At 40.4% G+C, this 26,569-nt stretch overlaps 1 protein-coding gene across 1 annotated transcript in view; it reads left to right on the forward strand.

Annotated features, from left to right (window-relative positions):
• The window catches only part of LOC141784174 (insulin receptor substrate 1-B), a 67,621-nt gene extending 50,833 nt beyond the window's left edge, over positions 1–16,788 (forward strand). The window contains exon 4 of the mRNA XM_074661910.1: positions 13,862–16,788. Within this exon, the coding sequence (XP_074518011.1) occupies positions 13,862–13,869 (8 nt within the window). The 3' untranslated portion in view covers positions 13,870–16,788. The remainder of the gene's footprint in view (positions 1–13,861) is intronic.
• The last annotated feature ends 9,781 nt before the right edge of the window (positions 16,789–26,569 follow it).

Consider the following 26,569-nt stretch of genomic DNA (forward strand, 5'->3'; position numbering starts at 1 on the left):
TGATTTCTGTGAAAGGACGGTTAACCCACCCACTCCTCAGAGTCTAAAATAAATATTGATTTTTCCACAAAAACTATAAGTAGCTTCAGGGATCAGGCTTTGCTGACAGGAAACATCATCATGTCAAGTTGAACAAAGGTGAACCTGAAGGTTTCAGTCATGCTCTTTGTTTGGTGTTTTAAAGAATTTCACCACAGCTATGCTCCACGTTTCAGTCAGAAACAAATGTCACAGCAGCAGCAGCAGCAGCTCCGTCTGCCAGCTGCCTCTCTTAAAGATGGAGCAACAGCTTCTTGTGTTTCACTCCGCGTCAGAGAGCCGGAGCCTCACACATTCTGGAAAAACCCTTACTCAGAAGTGAGGACCCCGCCTGCTCATGATATCCCTCTGAATATCACTTCACTCCGAGACGCCGCCTCCTGCTCGTGTGTGAGTTTCTGCGAGTGTGTTGCTGGAAAGTGGCAGAACTGGTGGAGCGATACGACTCAGAGAGGGGAAAAAATCTGAGGTCTGAGTCAGCGAACAATGAGTGTGAGAGAAACAGAGAGTGGATGAGATAACGCTTTGGTCCTGTTGGCTTTAGCAGTGTGTGTGCTGTCCAGGGACAGGACGTCCCATGTCACATTTCACAACAGTCGCCAGGCTCGGTTACACAAGGACGCCTGTTTTCCTCCACTGTTTTACAACCAGTTTTACAATCGGCTCAAATGCAGTGAAAGTCTTTAAATCCAACGTGTTTTATTCAAACTGGAGTCAAATGAAACAGACGGACTTCTGACCAGTGGGAGAATATTTACCACCACAGCTTCTGCCATGTTCCTGAACTGATTTGTTTGCAGAAATGTACCGACCGTTTTATGTTTTTACGGTCTCTTAAAAGCTAATTACCCCTTATCTTTATATAGGTTGAAATAAGTACATGCTACGCCCAGGACAATAACCAGGTTGACTGGGACATAAAACATTTACCAGCTGACACACTTTCTCAGTCACAGTGTGTAAAACCTGATGACTGCTAAACCAGACTTTCAAAGAATCATCTTCTTCAAAACTTTTAAACTTCTCGTCATTCATCCAGTCAGAGCAAAGCGTAAGTGTGACTGCTGTTTTGAAACCGTCACCTTAAACCTGACTCCTTGTGTTATTTGAACAGGTAAATACACAGTGAAGCAGCGTAGTGTGTCGTAAGCAGGTGGTTATGCAGATCTCCAGGACAGGATCTCGCTCCTTATCTCTCCTCTCTGTCAGAGGCAGCTGGGTCCAACAGCTCCTCAGGCTGCTCCCACATCTGCGCCCACCAACTGTCATCAATACGACTCTCAAAACAAGCTTCATATGAGAAGTATCGCTTCCTACTGTGTCAACAGACAGAGGTGAAATGAGCGGGGACTCCTCTTCACGGCTTGATCTGATGTGACATGTTAATAGAGGTTGGACCAATCAGAATCAAGTATCGAGCATAGCTGGAAAACAGGGTATTTGCATGGATTATTACGCTTCTTTATTCAACACCTGCCTGTGTGAAATGCTTGATTCTGATTGGTCAAACCCCCTTTGAAAATGGAGATTGATTCTGCATAACAGAAGCAACAACAGACACACTGAGGCTAAAATGCCAGTTTCCAAGTTCATGTTGGCATCATGTTGATAAACTTTTTTCCTACCTGGGGTCCCTCATCCAGGTCTACCCTCCTTCACACCCACTATGCTCTGCTTGGGAAAGACGCCTGGTGCTCTAAGCCCAGCGCGGCTCCAAATCTCTAGCCAGACTCTTCTTCTCTGTTGTTCCTTAATGGTGGAATAAATTACCTAACTCTACACAATCCACAGAGTCCCTTTCTTCTTTAAGAGATATCTGAAGACTCAGCTGTTCAGGGAACACTTAAGCACTTAATCTGACCCTTTTTCTCTTTGTCCTCAGGGGTAGAGTGAGTCAGAAGGTCCCAGACCCAGCTCTTAGTAAATTTTCAGCACTAATTACTGAATGTTTGTTGAAGGATTAATTGTGGCTAGTTGGCTAGATTATTCTACATTATTAAAAAAAAAGAAATCTTGCATTTAACAGCAGCACCTGCAGTCGAATAACTTGTAGCACTTTGTTGCACTAACTAGACAAAAGCGTCTGCCAAATAAAACTGTTAACTGTAGATAAACATTGGAGAAAAGGGTTCAGTTTAGCAAAATTACCAGCTAATTATACTTTCGTCAGGACCAACAAAATGATTAATAATTTTCATACAATAAGTTAAATTTGGCAGCCTGGCTCTAAAAAAGATTGAAAAGCTTGAGGCGGGGAGAACACACTTCTCCCCTCTAACATTTGCATACATGAGGCACCAAGGCAGGGAGAGCAGCAGCAAAGACCTCCTGGAGTGCACAACGGAGTAGGCTTCAATTAGGCCGAAAATTAGTATTGCAAAATTCTGGGAACTTTTAAAGTTTGAAACTTTCCAAGGGAGTTAACAGGAATTTCTGGGAATTTTCTGGAATTTTCCTGGTTGTAAACATGCGGACATGCATACAAACATGTTTAATGCAAATTTACAACATTTCCAAGACCAAATATTCTAGGAATTTTGAGGAAAAAAAAAACAGTTTGATGGCAACAAAACCCTGAAAAAAAATTCTGGGATCTTTTAAAGTTTGAAACTTTCCATTGGAGTTAACAGGAATTTCTGGGAATTTTCTGGAATTTGTATTAACTGCATTTACCTGGTCAAAAACATGCAGACATGCATACTAACATGTGCAATGCAAATTTACAAAATTTCCAAGACAAAATTTCCTAGGATTTTTTTTTAATTCATTTGGATGGCAACAAAACCCTGGAAAAAAAAATCTCTGAATTTTTTTAAGTTTGAAAGTTTTCATGGGAATTGACTGTAATTTCTGGTAATTTTCCAGAATTTATATTAACTGCATTTTCCTGGTTATAAACATGCAGACAAGCATGCAAACATGTCTAATGCAAATTTACAAAATTTTCAAGACCAAATATTCTAGGAATTTTAAGAAAAAAATTCAGTTTGAAGAGCCTGGGTGCAGGGGAGGCAGGAGGAGTCTGCAGGTGTTAGGAGCAGTTGACTCTGTGGCCTCCCTGAACTAAAACCATGTGTTGTAGTTACTCCAGACCACAAGGTGGCAGTATTGAGAAGTCAAAGTTAGATTGCGGAATTTAGCGAGACTTTTTGAAATGCATTGACAGAGAAAACAATACTGCACTGTTTTTCCAAGATATGTTACAGTGTGATATCAGCTAACTTTGTCCAAATTAATTGATTAATAATAAAAGGTTTTTTTCTGAAAAAAAGGTGGATAAAAAAACTTGCAACACCTGCAGACAAAACTCAGGGTTAAATTTGTACAAACTCCCTTGAGCTTTTTGAGGCAGCTTCATCAAGATTTATGACACTTTCAAAGGCTCCAGGTGCACACACACACACACACACACACACACACACACACACACACACACACACACACACACAGGGGCACTGTTTAGGGTTCAACCACCTCTAGTGTTTTTTTTTAGTTTTCCTTAAAAAAAAATCTTTGCCTGTGTTTATAAAAATGTGTATTCAAACCCAAACATGACAGGAAACAAATGTAAATTGAGAGTCCAGATTTTGTTTAACGATGCTCTAAAAATACTCTGAGGCCACACGTGGGCAGTGAATGTGGTTCTCCCACAGTTTCTTTCTCCTCCTCCCCTTTTTTCCCGCACTCAGCACTGCTGCTCCGTCTCTGTCGGTCTCTTCCTGTCCCCACACATTCCTGCTCCTCTGCGCTCCATAACACACCCACTCAGTCTCTCCCACAGTGTCGCTGCATAATGAAACTACCCTGCAGCCTCTTGTTACTCCACTTTTAACTTATATCAAAGAAGTCAGACAGCTCCCAAAAAGTGGAGGCTTTTGATTCGTCACGGAGAAATAGCTTTTTCGCACTTTCGACGCCTCCCCTCTGGAGATTTCATAACACCTTTTCATAATCTGTGCCGTGGGCACACGTGGTTGTGTGTATCCTCAGTCCACCTGTGTTATTTTTCCATGCAACAGTACGCCCCCGCCCTCATCATGGTATGTAGATATACATTACACACCCACACATGCACACACACACCAACACACACACACCTGCATTATAACTCATAACCAGTTGAGGTGATTGACAGCTGCGTAATAACACTCTCGTCTTTCAGCTCCACGCTGCCAGCTCAGTGGTGTGAATGTATGAAACCACCAGAGACAATGTGCTGCGTTCACTGTCCTCCTAAAGAGCCGTCATGTTGGGGTGTTGTTTTGAGCTTAATTTTCTTTAAATGGGAACAAAATGTTCATGTTCTCCACTTTTAAGAACTCACATGTCATTGGTGCAGCACTTCAAATGCCTCTTTCCTTCGTTTTTTTCTCCTCCGATGATCAATGTTCACCCACCAGCCAGCTCTCCTCGTGTTTATTCTAAACAAGCCGCTGCCGGCGTTTCTGAGAACATGAAAGGCTCCCCGCGTCCCCGAGGACTTTCCCCGAAGAGGCGCGCCTGTGCCTTTGCAGGGCAGCAAAATGCAAATGAAAAGCTGGGGGACGACAGAAAGACTGCAGATTTGTCACTTCTTATCACTTCCTGTAAAGCACAACTTTTGAACTTGATTCAACAGGACATTGCAGTAGAGATCTTTAAAACCATGAAAGTCACGTACACCAAAATCTGCAGCTCTGACTAAAGGCCCATTTATGCCCAACGTTAAATACAGATCCGGATCCGGATCCTGTGGTGCTCTGCGTTTACTTTAGGGAGGCACTGATATAAAAATTTTGTCTGATACCAACATCCGCTATTAATATTTACCAATATGTGACATACTGAAAATCATGCAAACTGAATTTTTCAGCATCCCTTTATTTTCAAACTTGTTTTCCCTTTCCACTCTTTTTAAGTTGTTTAGAAAACATTTTATTTGACTCTTGGAAGATCGTTTAAGATGCTCTGAAAATCGCAGGCAGCTTGTGAGTAAATATCGGCCCACTTTTACACATCGACCAATACTGATATTGACACCAATATATTGTGCATCTCTAGTTCATTTCATCCATATTTCTGCGCATTTCCATGAAACTTATAGGGGCCAAACCAAGCAGTACCACAGGAAACCGTGGGAGGCAGTGTTGCTGTTATTCCCCGATACTTAGCTCTAGTGAGACATGAAGAAGAAATAACAATGTTGGGACTTTTTGAAGAAATACTTTGTGAGTTGGTGAGGAGCTTCTGCCTCTATTTTTGCCTTTTATTCAAGCAATACATCTGCAACACCTCCTTCATAGTCGCCATGTTTGTTTTTGAGTTTATTGTTGTTGCCATAAGCTTTTGACTTTGGGCTGCCCCCTCCTGGTGGATGTATTGGTTAACAGCAATGCCAGGGTAAAGGACGCATGGAATTATGTGAGCAGTAGGGATGGGTACTGAATTAGGTACTTTTATTGGTACCAACTGAATTCTGTCAAAAGTACCTGGTACCAATTCACGTAAAATCAAAAGGTACCATGTTGAGGTACCTAAATGCATCCTTGTGACTGTGAGGGAGTGGAAGAGTAGGTGTTTTTCCATGCTGGACATGAACACAGCATTGCAAGGTTATAAATTAAAGAATAAAAACATTACATTTAAAAAAATATATACTTTATTATTAAACAAATTGATTTTGTTTTATTAGTACCATTGAGTACCGGTACCTGTCATTGGTACTGTATTGTTTCAAATATAAAAGGTACCATCCCTAGTGAGCAGTGACAGAAACATTGTTTGAAAATGACCTATGGATTTCCACATCTAAAGGGAGTATAAATGGGATTTAGTGTCAGTTATCGTCAGAGTAGTTTGAGGAAACAAGGGTTGCAAATGGGATGGAAAATTCTGTATATATCAGGAGAGTTTCCTGGAAATTTTCATGGGAATTATTGGAAATTTTCAGAGTTTTGTCAACTCAAATGGATTTTTTTTTATTTGATTGCTTGAAATTATTTTATTTTCTTCTATTTATTTATTTATTTATTTTTGTCCTGTGAAAACTGATTTGTGTCATTTATAGATGTTGTACCAGGCAAACTTGTGTGTATGGTTGCTTATGACAAATATTATTGTTTATATTCATGACAGACTCTGTGAAGAAAATTAATTTAAATGTCATTTTATAAATATTGTATTAGACATGTCACATGCATGTCTGCTTATAAAAATAATTATTCCTGTTAATTCATGTAAATTTCCCCAAAACCCATAGAAAGTTTCCAACTTTGAAAATTCGGAGAATTTTGCAGCCCTGGAAGAAACCCGAGACGTGAACCACAGACCTCCAGAGCAGGATCTGATCTCTGAGCTCATTAAAGAGACAAGAAGCTGCACCTCAGTTTTATTCATGAGGCATCATTTTTTTATTATTTGAAGCAATCTTATGGTGTAGCTATGAGGTTTTCTCTTAACATCATTCTGATTCCTGCTCATATTTGAGGACTTTGACTCATGCATGAAAATTGGAATAGATGGTTGTTTTTCCAGCAGTTTTTCTTGTGAAAACGTGACTAATTTCATCACTAAGTGTTGCCCATGGACTACAGAGAAGTGGATTAGCCTGTGAGGATCATTTTACAAGCTACTGTGGATGTTTGATACTTCAGTTTCACCGTGAAACTGGGTCATTGCAGTCTTTTGTGACTGCTGTGGATCCAAACTGTCTACACTCGCCGCCCCTCCGTGAAAAAGCAATTTTCAAACCCAGTTTAAACCGTCTCTGAAGCCCACAGGAGGAGAGTGTTTGATGCTCATAGATGGAGTATAACTTTAACCTGATCGTCATGTGAAGCTGTGCATGATTCATGATGAGCGGATAAGCTCTGTGAAATCAGACACATATACTGTGGTCAGCCTGCGAACATTATATCCACGTAACGCACAGACTTTCTGGCGTCATTGAAATAAATTAAATGAGGTGACAGAGCTCTCCTGCTGCTCCGCTCTGACACATTTTATTCCTTGTATCTGCAGCTGTCCAGCGCTGAATCCCGGCTCATGTTGCGCTACTTTACCTCTAACCCGCTTGCCTGCTCGCACGATTGAGGATTTATTGGAGTCAAGTATAATAACAGTGCTGGAGGATTGTGAGGGCTAAAGTCGCTGGCAGGAAAAAGTGCTGCCACTGGGGAAAACTTTTTACATTTTTTAAAAAAAGAGCCTCAATACTAAGTATTCTTTATTTGGTTTCTTCATTATGTCAACAGTCAAGGCTCCTACAAAGCTTAGCTCGTAAAGTCTGGAGGACTTAGATTCTGGAGGATTTAGCAGAAGACATTACAGGATTACCTCGCAAATCATACATTTATGTCTGGGTATTATCGGCAACTATCGACCAACCACTAAACATCGTTATCTATGTAGCTGCTGCTGTTACATACCAAAAAAAGAACAACAAATTCAAAAACACATACATACACGGATGATAGAATACATACTCAGATTAAAAATTATTTACTGGTCTACATCTTTGTCAATCTGTTTCTCATATAAGGATCTGCTACACATTTGTTGTGGATTGGAGCAGTAGGTTTGCATACAAATTTGTTAAGCTGAGTGGGAAATGGATTTGCTTCAGCATTTTTGTCCAAGTGCACATTTGTAAGTCTGAGTACGCACTGATAGATCGAAGTTCACATCCTTAGATCTGAACAACCATAACTGGATCTGAATGCACATCTGTAGATCGGAGTTCACATAAATAGATCTGAGTATGCATTTGTAGGTAAACCTAGAGACAGTTGAGCTCTAAGGAAACACCTGTAGATCTCAAGCACACATGAATGGATCTGACACTACACTTGTTGGTCTTGAGTACACATTAGTAGATCCCGGTACACATTTGTGGATCTGAGTTGACATAAGTAGATGTTAAATGCACATTTGAATATCTTGAGTACACATTTGTAGATCACTTTACATACTACACACATTATACAGACTGTTGATGCTCAAGAATGTGTTGGCATTCACTGTGAAGTTACACATTTTTATTGTTTTTGTTATTCAAAGTTGTCTGTGTGCACATTTGTAAGTCTGAGTAAGCACTGATAGCTCAAAGTTCACGTGTACAGATCTGAATAACGATAATAGGATTTGAAAGCACATCTGTAGATCAGAGTATACATGAATCGATCTGATTACGCATTTGTTGCTCAGAGTATACTCATACGTAAACCTGGGGAAACTTGAGATCTAAGTACACACCTGTAGATCTCAAGTACACATTTGTGGGTCTGAGTTGACATAAGTAGATACAAGTGCTTATTTGTAGATCTTGAGTGCACACTTTGAGGTCAGAGTACCCACCTAAAGATCTGAGTACACATTTGTAGATCACAGTACATGTGTGACTCTAAGAACACACATGTGGATATTCAGAAACACGTGTTGATCTGATTTCAAACCAATCTATGCATTGTTTGTCTTTATACAGATTGTTGATGCTCAAGAATGTGTTGGCATTCACTGTGAAGTTACACATTTTTGCTGGTCTTGTTGTACAGAGTTGTCTGTGTGCACATTTGAATGTTTGAGTACGCACTGATTGATCAAAGTTCACATCTACAGATCTGAAAAACCATAACTGGATTTAAATGCTTATCTGTACATCAGAGTACGCATTAAATCTGAGGAGGCATTTGTAGATCAAATACTCCTGCAAACCTACGGACACTTGAGATCTGAGGACATGCCTGTAGATCTCAAGTACACAACAGTACACATTTGTGAATCTTAGTGCACATGGGTAGATCCTGAGTGCACACTTGTAGGTCAGAGTACACAATTAAAGTTTTGAGTGCACATTTGTAGATCACAGTACATGTGACTCTGAGCACACACTTGTGGATCTTCAGTACACGTGTGGATCTGATTTAAGCTAATCTATGCGTTGTCTTTATACAGATGGTGGATGCTCAAGAATGTGTCGGCATTCACTGTGAAGTGACGCATTTTGGCTGGTCTTGTTGTACAAAGTTGTCCTAGTGCACATTTGAAAGTCTGAGTACACCCTGATTGATCAAAGTTCACATCTACAGATCTAAATGCTTATCTGTAAATAAGAGTACACATGAACAGATCTGAGTAAGCATTTATAGATCAGAGTATACTCATAAGTAAACCTGGGGAACTTGAGATTTGTGGACACTCTTGTAGATCTTAAGTACACATACAGTATATAGATCTGGGTACACACTTGTAGGTCTTGAATACACATTTGTAGACCACCGTACATTTCTAGATCGCAGTACACATTTGTAGATCTAAGTGCACATAAGTAGATCTGAGAGCACCTTTGTAGATCTTGAGTACACATTTGTAGGTCAGAGTACATGTGTGAAGATCTTCAGAACGTGTGGATCTGATTTCAAACCAATCAATGCATTGTTTGTCTTTATGCAGACTGATGATGCTCAATGTTGGCATTCACCGCAAAGTTACACATTCTTTTTGTTAAAAGTTGTTATGTTTGATAGAAACTTGCCCTTTGATAATAACATTAAACAGTCTCTGCTTAAGAGGACTGTTTAAATTTGAAATTGCCATCTACATTATTTGCACAGTATCAGTCACAAACCGGTCTCTGTGTTTTGCCCAGTTGGTCACTGCTTGCTGACGTAGCCGGTTACTTTGTGTTCACAGAGAATATAAAAGCAGAGCTCGACATACTCCTACTGCCGTAGCTGTTTCTGCTTCAGGTCAAAGATGAGGGACGTAAACGAACACCTTGGGGATTTCCAGTACATTGCTGTTTGTATTCATTTATCGTAACCCTATAATTGAGTCTTATACCTCTAATGTACGGTGCCTGCTTTGCTCTATAATAAAATCTGATTTAACTTAAACCGACTGTGTGACCAGTGGATTCAGTGAGTCACGTCACGGTGCTTCATCTCCTGTGGGAACCAGGGCGGCAGGAAAATGACAGACTGACACGCTCGATTTACGAGCAGAGAACAGGGTGGCTTTTAATTTAAGGCAGCTCTCGATTGAGACATCGCATAGACCCAGACTCTCCTAATTACACACACACATTCACACACAGGCAGAGAGAGAAGGGCCATTATTGGCTGGGCAGAAGCTTGTCTAGCCTCTTTATTTAAGCAGTCTGAGAGAGAAAGGGGACACGCTCGCACAATCCGGGGTCGTTATCGCATCGATTCACCTGCAGACGGAGAAACGGTGCGAGGAGACGAATGAGATCAATTGACAAACCGCCACAGGAGGGTGAAAGTGGAAGTCCGGGGGAAATAAAACCACAATATTTGATTATAGCGGAAGTTGTGCATGTGTGTGTGTTTGTGTTAGGATGAGACACAGGAGAGTTGTTTGTATGTTTCAGCGTATAATTTCCCATGTCTGTGTTTGGAGAAAGGTCGTCATTAAGTGAATGTCATCCGCATAATTATAGCATCTTCCTCTGGTGTCCCTTACTGCGTGTGTGAGAGTTTGCATGTGTGTGTCCATGGCAGAGCACCAGTGCGTGTCCCGACTGTCTCCTCGGGTCGCTTTGCCCGGCCAGGCTCGATTGTTTGTGTTGCCGGCTGGCCTGAAAGAAAGCAGGAGCTTCTCTGCTCCGCTTTAGGCCGTCATGGCTTTGGCCGGCTGGCGGGAACCGTCTGTGCTTAGGGGGGGGGCTAAATATAGCTCGCTGCAACAGGAAGAAGACAAACTGGAGAGAGAAACAGAGGGAGGGAGGGGCGTAAATATAGAGTACCCCCCTTGCAATTAGAGAGTCGAGCTCTTCTGGGAAATTTTCTAGAAAAAGACAGGGAACTCTATCTCGGCCTGTTTGCTTTTCTGGCTCTGTGTATTTGTAATTATAGCTGACGGCAGCCTGAGAGGCTTCGATTTGAGTCATCACATCATAGAGAGTAACCCAGTTTAAAGGCCATTGACTAATCATTATAGTAGTCATGATCCTGATTTCATTGCAAACTCAATAACCCTCGATTCTGCCGTTTTTAGCTCCCTCTTTTATTGAAACATTAAAACATTTGTGACAAGAGCATAAAAAGCGACATACACATCACGTTAAAATGTGTTACACTGCTGTAAATGGGCCAATAAAATCTGTCAGACTGAGGTATGATATCACTTTTGGGGCATGTCGGACTTTGCAGTGTCGGGTCAGGCAGTGTGTTCAGCATTATGTCATTCCTTACTTTCCTAATTGGTTGTTTGAGACATTAAGGTGACAGGATTGTGTGCTTAAATAAAAATCATGATTTAGACTGAGATACCACCAACACTTATGTCCATTTATGTTTGCTTTGGCTTTCCAAAAGCAACGAATGGAAACATGCACACAGAAAAACTGCCTGATGTAGTCGACTTTGAGCTAGCTTGAAGTACTCCTCTATGAGAATTTGTACCAATATCAATCAAACCCAACGCCTTAAAAAGGTTGCTTAATGAAACAAGTGAATCACAGAAAATTAAAACCATTAACCACTGTCGAGCTGTGCCAGTTCTGCAGGCAGTGCTTAAAGAGGGGGTATCATGACTTTTTTATAAGCTTTATACCATCTCTCTGGTATCCCACTGTAGATTCCCACACGACTTATGGCATGGCCACACTGGCTGTTTGAATTGTGCTGGACATTACTACGCTGGACTGTACAGATCATGGTCACACTAGTCCAATACCCTGATTTCAGTCTTTGTCTGAAATACTGAGTTTAGTCGCTGTCTCTTTAAGACTCCCTGCCCCATAAACCCCCTCCCCTCTGATTGGCCAGCCCCCTGGAGGCCTGTCAGGGAGCAGCACTATGGGCAGATCCTGGTGTTAGAGGTAGAGATGGGTACCTTTCACATTTGAAACGATTCGGTACCGATTCCTGGTACCTGGCAATTGGTATCGGTATTCAACGGTACCAATTCTCGGTACTTTTGTGTGTTTATGTGGTAAAATACATCAATTTGTTTAATAATAAAATGTAAATTCCTTTCAGTTTAACATATTTATTCTCCAATATATAACCTTGTAATGCTGTGTTCATGTCCAGCATGGAAAATAATCTACTCTTTCACTCCCTCACAGTCACAAGGATGCATTTAGGTACCTAAACATGGTACCTTTTGATTTTACTTGAATCGGTACTCGGTACTTTTGACAGAATTAGGTCGGTACCTATACAAGTACCTAATTCAGTACCCATCCCTACTTTGAGGCCATGTGATGACCTCGTCGTTACACCAAGTCTTGTGAAGATTTTGTTTTGAGCAGTTTACCGACAGATTCAGGGATTTCTGCATCTTGTGGCGGTTTGAAAATTCGCACACTTTAAGTATGGACATCCAGGATTGTTAATTTATATCCATGTTTAAAACATGGGGAAGCAGATACCTCCTCTTTAAGTTGCTGTTAACTCTCTGAGGAGAGCTTTCCATCATGTTGATGTAACCTAACCTCTTGGTCAATCTTGTATCAAGACAGATGTGTAATCACCATTTAGTTCCTTGAAGAAGTAGTTCCTGGAACTAAAATTTTCTGGCGCCTCTAGTTAAAAAGCACATTATCACGTAAGCTAGGGAAAATAAAAAGATTTTTTGCACCAGGATGCAAGGTGCTTAATCTCGATGCAAAAATTAGCATTTAAACATGAGTGTTTATGGGGAATTTAGAGTTTTGGGGGCCGGCCTCAAGTGGACACTTCAGGAACTGCAGTTTTTAGTGCTTTTTTTCCTACGATTTTTTTACCCCATCATGTCAAGAGATTATCTTTACAACTATAAAAGTAAATATTGGTCCCACACTGATATTGATGTGCTGTTTCTGGATGATGTTAAAGGCTGATTGCTATATAAGCTAGGTTATAGTAAACATTAAAAGCTGAAAGCTAACCAACCAAGGCCAAAAACTTGACTTATTTGGGCTGGGAGTGCAAAGTACCCCGACCTTTGTGGAGTAACTGTACCTCATTGTGTATCACATTATCATTATGCAATACAGGAACCCTGTTCTGAAAATAAAACCCATACAGCAGAGTCCACAGGACCCCTAGGGGCCGGACTAACGGTGAACTAGAACCCCTAATTTTAGCTTTCAGCTCTAACAGCACACAGCATGCTTTGTTAAAGGCACGCTGACCCCTTACATCAGCCATCCCCAGACATGTCTTAACATGCCTCATTACGACCCCCGTTTCTGATTGACGACTGAAGACTTCAGGTTTCTCTCGCAGGGGAAAGCCCCAAATCAAACCCTGTACAAGTGCCTGAAAACTTGCTAAAACCTGCTTGATGCCGTGAGATTCCTCTGCTCCCTCGGCTCAGGAGCGAAATGATCATCTTGTCTGCGCTCCTGTTAATCCCATCCTCTGTGCAAACAAGGCAGGGGGAAGACTTTACGCCAGTAGAGATGATTCTTGACAGTACACACCTTTGTGCTCGACAGTGTGATGTGAAGAGCTAAAAACTGCAAGAATAACCTGACATGATTTCTCAGATCTCTGACCTGCTTCATGCTGGTAGACACACACAAACGCACACTAACACACACACTTGGCTCTAAGCCTGCGGCGATAGGTGTCCTGACTTTTGAGTGTGGCTCCTTTTATCTCTTTCTTTATATTTGAATCTGTTTCTGCTACATTCGGCTGTGTTTGTATCCCTGTCATTCCTTTGAGGGTTGCTGTGTCCCTGGCTTGATAAGCTCACACGCTCATATCAAACAGATATTCCAACAAACCTGATAAGAAAAAATGATGTATATATAAATATGTCATAATATTTCTTCTTCATATCTGGGTTGCTTCAAATAAAACCAAATCCTCTTTTTCTTCTCTTACAGAGTGCTGATGACGGTGCGTCGTCTTTGGGGAAACAATCCGGTGCCAATCAGCGAGCTTCAAAGCTACGCCTGTGAGAGCCAATCACGACGCGCGAGCAGCCGGAGCTGACACGCCCCCCTCGCAGCACTTTGACACAGACTGATGGAATTTTCTCTCTCTCTTCGCTTTCATCTTGTTGGTTGTGAAAAACCAACAGGGATGTGTGCCAAATGAGGTTCTTAAAAAGCCATTTGCTGCTCTCATTCCTTCAGTGGAAAGCCAATCAGAGATGGGTACGAAAAACGGAGAACATTGTGGTTTCTTTTTTTTTTTTTCCTTCAAAGAAAAAGATTTTTTTTTTTCTGTTAAAACTTTAACGATGGATGACTCATGTACAAAAAAAGAAAATGTAAAGAATTATATATCAGCTCAAAAAGTGCCTCATTCAGATTGTAGCCATTATACAAAGAACTTCATGTACTGAAGCTTTGTGTGGGGGGAGGGGGGTGATTCGGATTGTTGGGGGGGGGGTTGTTTTGATGTAAAAAAAAAAAAATCAATGCATTAAAAGTAAGTGGGTCACACTGGTGCAGGGTTTTGCTGCATTCATGTCATTCATGGGTAGACAAAATAAAGGAAAGAGACAGTCAAACCACCCTGTATTCATCAAAGGACTGCAGATGTGAATTAGCTTCAAGCTAACTCTGCTACAATGCAACAATTGTAGCATTTATGTCAAACATTGCACACAGTATGTCTATGAGTAAATTAATTAGTACAATATTGGTGTATTCATCTTTAATGGGTTCGGCTAATGTGCGCTAACAGTGCATTTGGGCTACGAGAACTCCTTTAGCACCTCATGCTAACAGTCATTTTTATGGACGCTGACTTGAATGATGCTCAAAATCACCCCACGATGACATGAATGCAGCATATCCAACATGTTTGATAATGGTACTAGCAATGAGCTGGCCTTCCTGTCTAATGTGAGAAATATTAGCATAGCTGCTGTTAGCTTGCAGCTCATTGTGTAACTTTCTTTTATCCTCTTTCCTCTCTCTTTACTAACTTGATAAACAGATACACACAAGTATTAAACACAGGTTAAAACAAGAGACTCATGTACTAAGGGATATGGTAGCTTGCATTAGCTAAAGTTAGCTAGGACAGATTAAGATATTAGCAGTGCCAGGATGTAAAGTCAGCATCCTGCTGTCTCCAGCTCAGGGTAAGACCCCTGACATAGAGCCAAGAAATCTCATTAGTGCTGTTAGCTCCAGACACCTTTGTCCAACTTAATCCCGTCTTCTCAGGAGGGTTAAAACATACAGGTAGGATGGAGAGCCATTCGATAGCCATGCTAACGTTATTTGTAGCAGTTTGTTTAATGCTTTCGCAAATGAAAGAGTTTCAGCTCAGATTATAGAGAAAACTTGTTCTGAATAATTTTAAACATAAGGTACCAAACATTTTACAAGTTTGACAGTTTTTTATCTGTTTACTTCAGTTTGTTTTGACCTACAGCTTTCTGTACGGCTCTTTTCTTCTTCCCTCCTCTCTCTTCTCCGTCTTTTGCTTGGCTCTTTCTTTAATCTCCGCTATGCATGAGCACTTAAGTGCCTGTCTGCCCTTTTCACCCTGTCTTTCTGCCCCACCCTAGCAGCTAGCACTATTAGGGCTGTCCTAGCAGTATATATATACAAATATATACATATATCAAGTCTATTTTTGGGCCTATTTTTGTCTCTTTTTGCTGTACAGTTCTCTTAAAAAAAAGTGTATATGTTGGTTTAGTGTGTTTTATCAGATGACTTGACTCTCACAGCCATGGCCCTAATCGGAGGAGTTCTGGACTGTTTGTTTTGCCGATAATGGAGGACTGAATTGTGCAGGGCCTTTCGTGCCAAAACACAGAAACAAACAAACAAAAAAATCTCCGGCAGCACCTCAAGAAGCAACCTTCAGCTCTCAAGTCTGGACGAAATGCTTTGTTTTGTTTTGAAAATGTTATCCTCTGTGATCCCCTTGTTTTTCTTTTTCTTTCGCACTGGGGGAAAAACTGTGACATATCTCGCCTCACCGTCTACGTATGTGACTCTTGCAGATAAAGGTCAATGTGAAGACATGCGTACGCTTTAACCTTGAATCCGCCTTCAACTTTGACCAGAGGATACAAAAAAAAGAAATGCATGAGGAGAGATAGAAAAGGCCACACAACAAATACCTTTGTCTGAATATGTGTGCGTTTATGTAGCTCCAAATTGTACTCATGTGTTTGTCTGCCTGCGCTTGGGGAGTTCATGAACTTTCTCCTTCTGGTCACCTGACTGTCGGGGGGCCAGGAGCTTAACAATGCAGCTTTATTGTGAGCAGATTGGGATCTGTGGCTGGGATTGCCTGTAATAGCTGTGTGTAAGAAATAATTGGACTTCAGACCAGATTTAGCGCGTATTACAGACTAGCAGGCAAACACATGAAGATTGGTTGTTATGTTTCTGATGTTTTTTGGAGATGTTCTCGTATTAAAAAAATTAGCAGCACAAATGTTTTAAGGGTACGTTACGTGAAAAAAGAACAGTATCATCCTGCCATCTTACTCCTGATGAGCTCTGAGCATTTCCTGAACTTGTGAATGAACATTTTTACTTCGTCAAGCTGCGTGCAGTCGTAATTCCTTACTGTGGTGGAGTGTTTGACCTTTAAAGCCACACTTCATGAGTAAAGTTCCTCCAGGAAAAGCTCACATGAACCAGGGCGTGAAAGTTGAAGCAGTTGTATGATTTTATTCACTGTGTTAAAAATGTGCTCAAGAAAAGTGCTGCTGCTGTTAAGAATTGTGTAATCTCTTCTTCTTGTTCCCCCTGAGGGATAGTACTGAATGGGAATATTGTGAGATGCCATTGATGTAGACAGTTTTACTTCTGTTGCTTGAAAAAAAAGAAAATCTGACTAAAAGGAAAAAAAGTCAAAACAACAAAAGGACTTGTGGTGTCTTTTGTTTTCCTGACTGGCTGCCATGTTTTCTTCTAACTGAAGTCATGGGAATGGTTGTTGAAAAGTGACAGGCTTAAGACGGAAGAACAACAGCTACTGGTCTACGGGCGCATAAAAGAAAAAAGAAGATGCCAGAATTTACGGGCTGAGACGAGTGTGAACATTTGCATGAAATGCCACAGACAGATGGGCTCATACCCCCTCACACACTCATCATCTTTTACTCCAAACACTCACAGAAACAGGCTGAAATCACAGCGCAGATGTGACACCATAATGTGGAAAACAGAAGCACTCGACTGTTGTCCTCAAATTATATCAGTCACAGTAACCATTCCCAATCATCATATTTATACTGCTGCTGTTTTTCTTTGATGTGTATGGAAGTTTATTGCTGCCACACCAGAGCACGAAACAAAAAATCACTGGTTTCACATTATAACGTGATTACTTCATTGTCCAACTTATAATGCTGGTTGGTTGAGTTTTACTTCACACTTGGGTTCGGACACGGGGAGATTCTGCTGCTATTTTTAAGTATGAGTAAGTCCGTCCCTCTGGAGGTGGTTTTATTTATCATTGATAAGCTGAACCAGTCAAATATTGCCAAAAATTAGTCTTGTTATAACGATTGGGTATTTTTTAATTTGTAGCATATAAGTAGACTAGAGGCTCAAAGTATGAATGGACAACAGACAATAGCAACAGACGCTTCGTGCAGGTTAGCGACATCTTCATTAACTGTCCCCCGAGCAACCACTTACACACAAAATTTCCTACATGGATATTTCTTGTTTTTAATTTATCTAGCCTTTATTTAACCAGGAGAAAACCTCACTAACAACAAAAATCTTGTTTTCAAGGGGTCCTGGTCAAAACAGCAGCAGTGAACTGCAACATGAAATCAGGAGAAAATTCAGTATCATGAAACAACACGATAATTGCTGTTGGAAAAAATTGAGAATCCAGTCTTTTTTAACCCTTTATTGCTTCTTTATTGATAAATTATTGAAAGAACAACTTAAAAAAATCCAGAGGTGCAGTTTAGTTTACCCTAAAGATATGGCATATTATGTATCCTATTATCCACCAACAGCAACAAATAACAGTGGCATTAATCCAATACTTGGCATATGCTATTAGTTAGCTTACCCATGGTTCAAACTGTTAATTAAAGTCACAACAGCTAACATTAGCAATAAACCATTGCCACACTAACAATGATGAAACAGCATCAGCGGACTTTCCTAGCTCACCCTTCGTCAGGTAACCCCAGCGCTAGCTAACAATTGAACACTGTTGTTGGCAGTTGGCTTCCTGTGTGTTTAAAGTTCATTTCGTTTATTTATTTATTGGCTAACCCAAATATTAACAAGCTAACGCCTCCCTATTAATTCTTTCCTGCTCCTGAATCCAATTTCAGTTGAGTATTTTACACAGCCAGATGATTGGTAGTAAGTTGGATAAAGTAAATCAAAGTTTTGCCACCCATAAGGTACTGGTAGCTAGGTCACAGAAGCTAACTACATTGCTTGTACTCATGCAACATTTAATTAGGTTTTAAAATAAGAAAAAAACAGGCCTAATCTTAAAGGTGGGTATATTCGCTAGCGCTTGCTAAAATTAGCAAATACTTAAATTCTAAATTTTGCTGCTGTAACAAACTGTAGCTGTTACATAGAATTTACTCTGAACATCAAGCTAACGGTGTTGTCAGTTGGCTACCTTTAACAAAAACTCGGTCACATTACTATTTGGGTTACTGTTTGAGAGCTTTAACACCAATAACATAAAACTAGTAAGCTAGTGAGTTGAAGGCTAGCATTAGCATTAGCCAGCCCTCACTGTTAGAGGTCTTTGAGTTGGAGCAGTAAATTATGTTAGCTTTAGAACAGCCCACCCTGTGAATCTAATAATAAGATTTGTGCACAAACTTTGTGGTTTTCCAACAGAGCCAATCACTAATATTGATAACTTGTCTGCTGTGTTTGCTGGTTGTAATTCATCCTCTCTGTCTGACTCGATACTTATCCCACTTAACACTCTGTCTGATAAAAAGAGCTTTAAATCCGTCTTCTTTTCACTGTCATTAAGCATGAGCTCTTGTGTCATTGTCTCCCACAGATGGTCGAGTAACTCAACCCAGACTTCTATTCATACCGTAGGAATGAATAGAAATGAGAACACACACGCACAGCTCAGGCCTTAACATGCAGCACAGCAGATCCTCTCACTTACCCTTCACTGGGTAAAAAGGAGGTTGGAATGGATGATAAAAAAAAACGTGGGAGCACCTGACCGAAAGCAGAGGAAGCCCACACGTTCACATGTATGTTGTTCCTGAAACCTACTTCTCTTCACGGCTTATTGTCCTTCAACTTTTATTCTCCACGTCTCAAACAAAGTGAGTCCTTGGGGGATTTTAAGACCTACTTTGGATTTGTTTCAGCAGACATTTCCCTTTCTCTCTGACTCACTTGCAAAAGCAGTTCCCATAATACAGTGGCTGAATCAAACTAACTCAACAAAGGTTTGAGAAGAACAAACTGTTCTTACCAAACTGTCCTAAATCCACAACATTAGCAGAGACTTTTATCCTTTGTTTGATGTGAGACATCAGATCAACTCAAGTGTCTGCCTCTGTCTCAGCTAAGAGCAAAACGGAAATGTTAAAGCAGCATCAGTTTGAACCGAGAGACCATTAAGAATCAGAGGCAAACAAATGGGCACAGCTGCCATCTGGTTGTTGTGGCAACGGGCAGTGACACTGCCCGCCTCCAGTCAAGACGAGAGAGGAAAAGAGGAGGAGGAGGAGGGATGCTGGACCAAGGCCAATGCAAGAGGACACCGGGTTCAGTCGCAGAGAGGTGGGCTGGACACACGCCAACAGGTGGACCTGTTGTGTCTGGGTGAGCGGGTGTATCATCTCCTCGGTCTGAGTGTGTGATACTGTATCACTGTATAAACACACCGACATGAACCTGTTGGCACAAAGGAGGGGGAATACACTCAATAACCTTGCTCGATTACTCACCGCAGTGTGGACACAGGAAACTCATGCTGATGACTCCAACAAGAAAACCACAGAGACGATCAAAAATGGCCCTTCACAGTAATATTTTGGCTTAAGTGCAATATTTTAATTAAAGAATAACAAAAGGGGGGAGATGGGGACCACTCCTCAAACAGTATGATACCAAAGGGACACATTATAAAACAACACAATTGGATATAATACACAACAGCTGAGTAGATTATGTCACGATCACTACAATACAATGCAAAACAATCGGTTATGAAACAAAACAATACAATTCACTGCCATCAGTATGGTACGATACATTGTGGTTACAATACAAAACGAATAGATCAGTATGATACAAAGCGATACGATTTGATACAAACAATTATATGATGCAACACAACAACGCAATACAACTCAATAGGATACTGCATGTTATATCATCATGACACAAAACAACCCAATACTACATTAAGACAATATAAGATAATACAAAATAAGACGATACAGTACAACACAAAATGATAGAAAACGATACAATACAATCTGATACAATCTAACCTATGAAATTGAGACTGGACTGGGGCACAGATGGCCTAGCGGTTGAGGCATAGATCGTATGACTAATGGATGAAGTCTCCATGACGTTTGCTGAAACAGATTTTTGAAGCAATCTGTGTAATGGCCATGTTGGCCATAGAATAGAATATAACTTTATTTTTCATTGTACTTGTTGCAATGAAAAATAAAGTTCTATTCTATTCTATTCTATTCTATTCTATTCTATTCTATTCTATGTTGGAAGTGATGCAGTCCACACTTACAGCTATAGGGCACCTGTCAGTCACGTGAGCTGAGCTGTGCCTCCGATTGGTCGAACTCGCAATCTAAACTGCTGAGTTGAAAAAAATTGTGGGATTTTTCTGAAGCGCTTCCGACACTGTTGCCGTGCAATCAGTAAGCCAGCGTTTTCAGCGGCTCCGCGCGAGTACATACGACAGGACAACAGTACCAGTCTCACGATCGTTGTGGACTACCATGTTGTGCTTTTGCTGCTCAATCTGCTAATTCTGTTGACTGTCTTTCATCAAAATGTGCATCTTTTGCTCTACTTCTGCTCTTAGCATTCACCAATACACCAGATGACCGGCTCAACTCAACTTCAGTGGAGATCTCCCAGAAGCTGCTTCTGGGCAAGACAGTTATAGCACCACATACAGACCTGGCATGCTTACTACAGCGTTTTCAGACCCTCACCGTTTGTGTGTCAACACAGATTTTTTTCACTGCATTATAGTGTTTTTGGATATAACGTAAATGGGGCATAAGTCATGTAGCCTACTGTGAGGTTCGGAATCGGGTGGCGGGGTTCGAGGCCAGCCTGTGGCCTGTTTTCTGCATGTCACTCCTGACTCTCTCTTTTCCTATTCTGTCTACTTTCTTATCCTGTCTCACTGAAGGGTTTAGAAAGAAAAAAAATGATACTCTACCTCTCTTTCTATGCATTCTTACTGTCATTCTAGATCCTGAGTATGTATGCATGAATTTACTCTCTATGCAAATATGCATATACATACATTTTCTGCTTAAATGGGTTAATCTCTTCACGTTTCCATGGCAATCAATTGAACTGTCATTGCTTACTCTCCAACATGTGTTTGTATACTGGTGTGCCGTTTTTAATGATTATTCTTTCATTAACACCTCCCTTTTTTGTCTGTCTCCTGTCATTTTTGTGTGTCTGTGTGCACAGCTGATTGAGTGTTGATATGTGTTATATGTCCCTGGTTGGTTTTGACCTGAGATAGGTGGGTAGGTGGGAAGAGGTTATACCATTGTCCTTTACAAATGTTTGCCAATTACAAAAAATGTCTTTAAAAAGAGTTGGAGAAAAACTGATACTGTACAAATAATACAAAACAGTAAAAAACAAACAATAAGGCACTGTGTGGTACAATATAATACGATTATAGGATGGATGGGATACAATATGATACATCACAAAACGTTACAGACAAGACAATAAAATATGAGAATTTTTTATTTTGGACTAGACTTCCACATATTAGTGTTATTCTTTTTTTTAAATAACAAAAATAGTCAACACTGATTTTTTTCTAGGTGTTTTAGCTTCAAACTAATATGATTGAGAGTTTGTTTTAGGAGTCAGAATAATAATGACAGTTTAAACCTTAAAAAATGATACCAAGTCCAACATTGACTCTGCTTATGTAATAAATGTTCATAGTCTTTGCGTGCAGTCAGAGTTTTGTATGAGGTTTCATGATAAAATAAGTTGAATGACCTCTTCTGAGTGAGTTTCCTCTGGTTTGTGAAAAGTAGAAATGTTTGACGCCTGAACAAGCAGACAAATGAAGCGTAAAGTTTTAAATCTACCTGCACAAAGAGCAGAGAAAAAACTGTTAGGATTATAAAGACAACACTGATAAGATTTATGTTGGGCAGTGTGTGTTTAATTTTGCAGGGAGATCCTTTTCCATGCCTGCTTATCCCAGTGAAAACATGTCCCAGGGAGCCGGGGAGAGGCGCTGGTATGAAGCGGTGGTATAAATCTCCCGTCAGATGTATGTGTTGGCCTCTTTGAACAGGCTGCTATTTTTACTGTATTTACATCATCTCTGGCCTCACAGACCATGCACAGTCTGTACTGCTTCACGCTGGCAACAATACAGGAAGTCTTCCTGTCTTTATGACTTCCTCTACGGCGCGGACCACAGGAAGCTCTTTGGATGTAGGACACGGAAATAGCTTTTGCTCCCTTTGCGAATGTGGGAATGTTAATGCGGGCGCTAATCCATCCATGCTCCTAAATTGCTTCCTTCCCATTATTCACAACAGAGAGTATCTGCAGAGAAAGAGGAGTGTTTTTACCACCATTTCTCCTCGCAGAGTTCCCACAGTAAGCTCCATAAGTAATGCTACAGGTGTTTTAGCTTATGTAAACCTGCTGTGTGTTGACTGAGCCAAGAAAGCCAAGGATTACTGTCTGTGCAGCACAAGCTGCCTCTGCTAATCCTCACAACTTTCCCCCCTTGTTGTCTCCTCATTTCCCACTCTGTCCATATATAAAGACAAAGTTAAACACCACAGACTCAATTAAGTAAGTTTACACACACACACACACAGTTATGGTCAAACCAAGCGGATGACGTGGTCTGGGCCTTTTACGGCGTCGCCTTGGAGGTAATCTGACCCACAAATGCCGCAGCAGATGCAAACATTTTTCTGATGTATTTCCAGTTCTCGCTCCTCACCGCCCCCTCTTTTTCATAGTGTACTTAGCCAAACAAAAAGCCTTTCTCTCCTCCGTCTCCCACTCCCTCCCCTTCTTCTCTCACCCACCCTCCACCCTCATAAGAAAATCTTCGCCCTGATTATGGATTTGTTCTTTTTTCACAGACTGCATGTGAAAGTCTGAGAAGAAAAGAAGACGTCTGTAAAAGAAAGTGGCACATGGAGCAAGTGATTGAGAGGAAAATGAGAAGGTAAGGAAGGGAGGAGAAGAAAGGAGGGTGTGTTGGGTGGGTGGATGTGAGGCCTCTGTGCTTTATTTTCCTTAAAAGCTCCCTGAAAAACCGCAGACACATGGTACAGAATTCCCCTCTCACAGAAGGTGAAGGAAGGGGAGGGGGCAGCCTTTGCAAAAGAACACCACACTGTCTGTGATCAACACACACACACTCACACTCACACACACTTGCAGGGAACATTACAGGCGAGTACACACTTGGAAAAAAAAGGGAGTGTGTGAACCAGACAGGCAAACACTCAGCTCCACAAAAGAGAGAAGGGAACTTTGAAGGAGCCGACAGGAAACCTCAAAAATATCACCTCAGTTCCTCTATGGGAAAGTGGACGACCCCACTTTGTGTGTGTGTATGTGTGTGTGTGTGTGTGGGGTGTTAATCCAAAGTACAATGTGTTTAACTTTGACTGGCAGATCCCTCGAACCCTCCCACCCTCCCTCCGCTGTGGGGCCCCTCTGAGCCGGGAGATTGAGGACAAGTGTAGAAACTGGTATTTAGGTGAAGCTGTGGGCCGACTGGGAAAAAGTGAAGGGTCAGGTGGTGTGAATAGACCTGTTAGGAGCTTCACTTCATGTGGGCTTAGAGTGGACCCAGTGCCCCTGAAATTAGTCGCTTGGTTGGCTCATTGATCAGGGTGGAAGCTGAAACATCTTTTTTGACTCTCCCTTCTTTTTTGTTGCTTTAAGACCAAAAATTTGCTCTTTGTCTTCCCCTCTTTAACTTATTTTGCAAATTCTTTTTCCCCACAGAAGACCAAAGCATGGGAACTCCTGCATCCATTACTTAAGGTCACGTAAGGAAAAGAAAGTGGAAGCGTAACGCCATCTAGTGGACACCATCTCATATCTTTTTGCTGTCAAATACACTTAATTTTTCACATTAATTAAAACACTTCTCATTAAAAATACAGATATTAAAGCAACATTATAATAAAGATAATACATGATAGCAGCTGTGAAACAAACTCTTTGAATTCAGCGAGCCTCATACCGCTTTAATCAACAGGAACAAACCACTTAATAACTTGTTTCCTCCATTTTTCTTTATACTTATTAACAGCCTGCCAAGAGAAAAATAAAAAACCCTTCCTGCAAACAGAAAGATCAACTTTTTCCATCTAACCCAGAGACCAGCATGCTGAAACCTTCCTGCTACAGAGAAAGAGGAGATGGAAAATCTGTGTCAGCACACAGAACGGCCACTGCCTGCCTGGAAAAACGAGGACACAAGGAATGGGAATACAATCAATTTATAAAAAGCCTCAAGTATGACCTCCCTTCATTCTCCCCTCTTCATACTTGACATTACATTGTGCAAATCATTCGCCAAATGAGGAAGAAGTCATGCAGAGTAATCCACGTTTGAAGTGGAGGGATTTTCCACTCATCAGAAGGTTTCGGTTTCTGCCAGGAGAGGAGAGACTTGTGGCTAAAGTTAGGGGATGATATTTCATGACCTGAAATGACTTGAATTGACTAATTTAATAAAGATGAACTCTGGGGTTTCTGGTATTTTAATTAGCTAATTAACTTATTGTCACTTATTTTGTGCACCATGAGTTTGTTTTCCGAGATGAACTCATGAGTTTTTTGTTTTATTTTGTCAAACATCAAATGAAGTCCTAAATGTGTGATGCATTAAAATGTCTCCTTCTCTTTTTCCAAATAAAATGTGTTTTGACCATCATTTAGGTCACAACAGACAAACAAACGCAGTCCACTTTGACTAACGTCATTCAAACATTTTTTATTGATTAAACCATGTAAATATTCACAGTGTAGGATGGAAAAAGTGTAATGCCACAGCGTCTCAACCCAGTAGAGGTCAGGACTCTGACTTGGTCACCCCAGAAAGTGTTTGTTCTTCTGTTGAAGAAACTGTTTTCACTGTCATTGATCACATGAAACAGACAAAATGCAAATTCTGGCATTTATTTAAGAAAAGGTAAGCATTTTGGTTTGAAAAGTGACTCAAATATTAGAAAATTAAACATTTTTTTTGGTTTCTTATCTTATAATAATGATTAATTACCCATCTTTGTTACACTAGTGAACTCTGCAACTGCTGTATCTGCTGTACCTGATGTCCCCCCATTCCTATTTCTCATAAAAATCTGATACTGCGCAAAAAGTGACTATGAAAATAATTTAAGCCATCTACTACACTTTAAGAATAAAACTTAAATGATTTTAATCCAACTGATAAAAAATAGAGACAAAACAGTAAGGTTTTCAGCATACTGACTTATAGAAATGAAATATTTTAAACATACTTTGAGAAGATATTTCATAAAAAAATAAATTATTTTATCAGTACACTTGCATAACCTCTAGAAGAGTGATTTTTTTATACTTGTCATGCTTTTGTGGTTACATTATTTGACAATTAAATGGGACCGATTCTTTAATTGGTTTAAAATGGTTGAAATATCATATAAAATACTATGACACCATCACTAATGCAAACACATTTAAACAAACATGTTGTTTGAACAAGTTTAACACATATTTTTGGTTTGGATATCATAAAAATCCTTATTTGTTACTGTCCAATTGTAATTGAAAAGCTCTGTTTTCTATAATTCATACTATACTTCATGTAATTTATGACCGTTAAGCTAAATTTAACATAAACACGACTATGTTATCTTGTGTTTTAATGATGACGTGATCAAACGTTTGCTAACTTCAGCCGTTGACATCAAGCAGCCTGCTAGCTTAGCTCCGTTTAGCATAACTAACAAAAATGTGGGAAACAGCTCCACTTTCTTCCTCAAAAAGTAAAAAATACGTCGACTTTGAACTCCTGGGATTCTGTTTTTCGCGTATTTGTGCGAGAAACGTTGGTTTATTGTCTTATATTGTTTTCAGTCATGTTAGCTACCCAGCCTTGTTTAAGCTAGCGCCTGTTCACAGCCTGCTGAGTCCATGAGTCTCGAGGCAGCTACAAAACTTTACATCTTGCCGTTAATATTAAATAATGAAATATTACATTTAGCAAAGTTAGGACTCCAATTGTTAATTTTCATTATGTCCAGAGACAGGCTGTGATACATTTTAAATGAATAAAACAAAAGATTCCCTATGCCAAATCTCACCATTAGTTGTCATTTTGCCTGAGAATCCCAAACAGTCGTTATTTGCTCAATAACAAAAACATAA

This window comes from Halichoeres trimaculatus, unplaced genomic scaffold (assembly GCF_033239565.1).
Source record: "Halichoeres trimaculatus isolate MK-OKI-2021-1 unplaced genomic scaffold, fHalTri1.1 fHalTri1_scaffold_22, whole genome shotgun sequence".
NCBI lineage: Eukaryota > Metazoa > Chordata > Actinopteri > Labriformes > Labridae > Halichoeres > Halichoeres trimaculatus.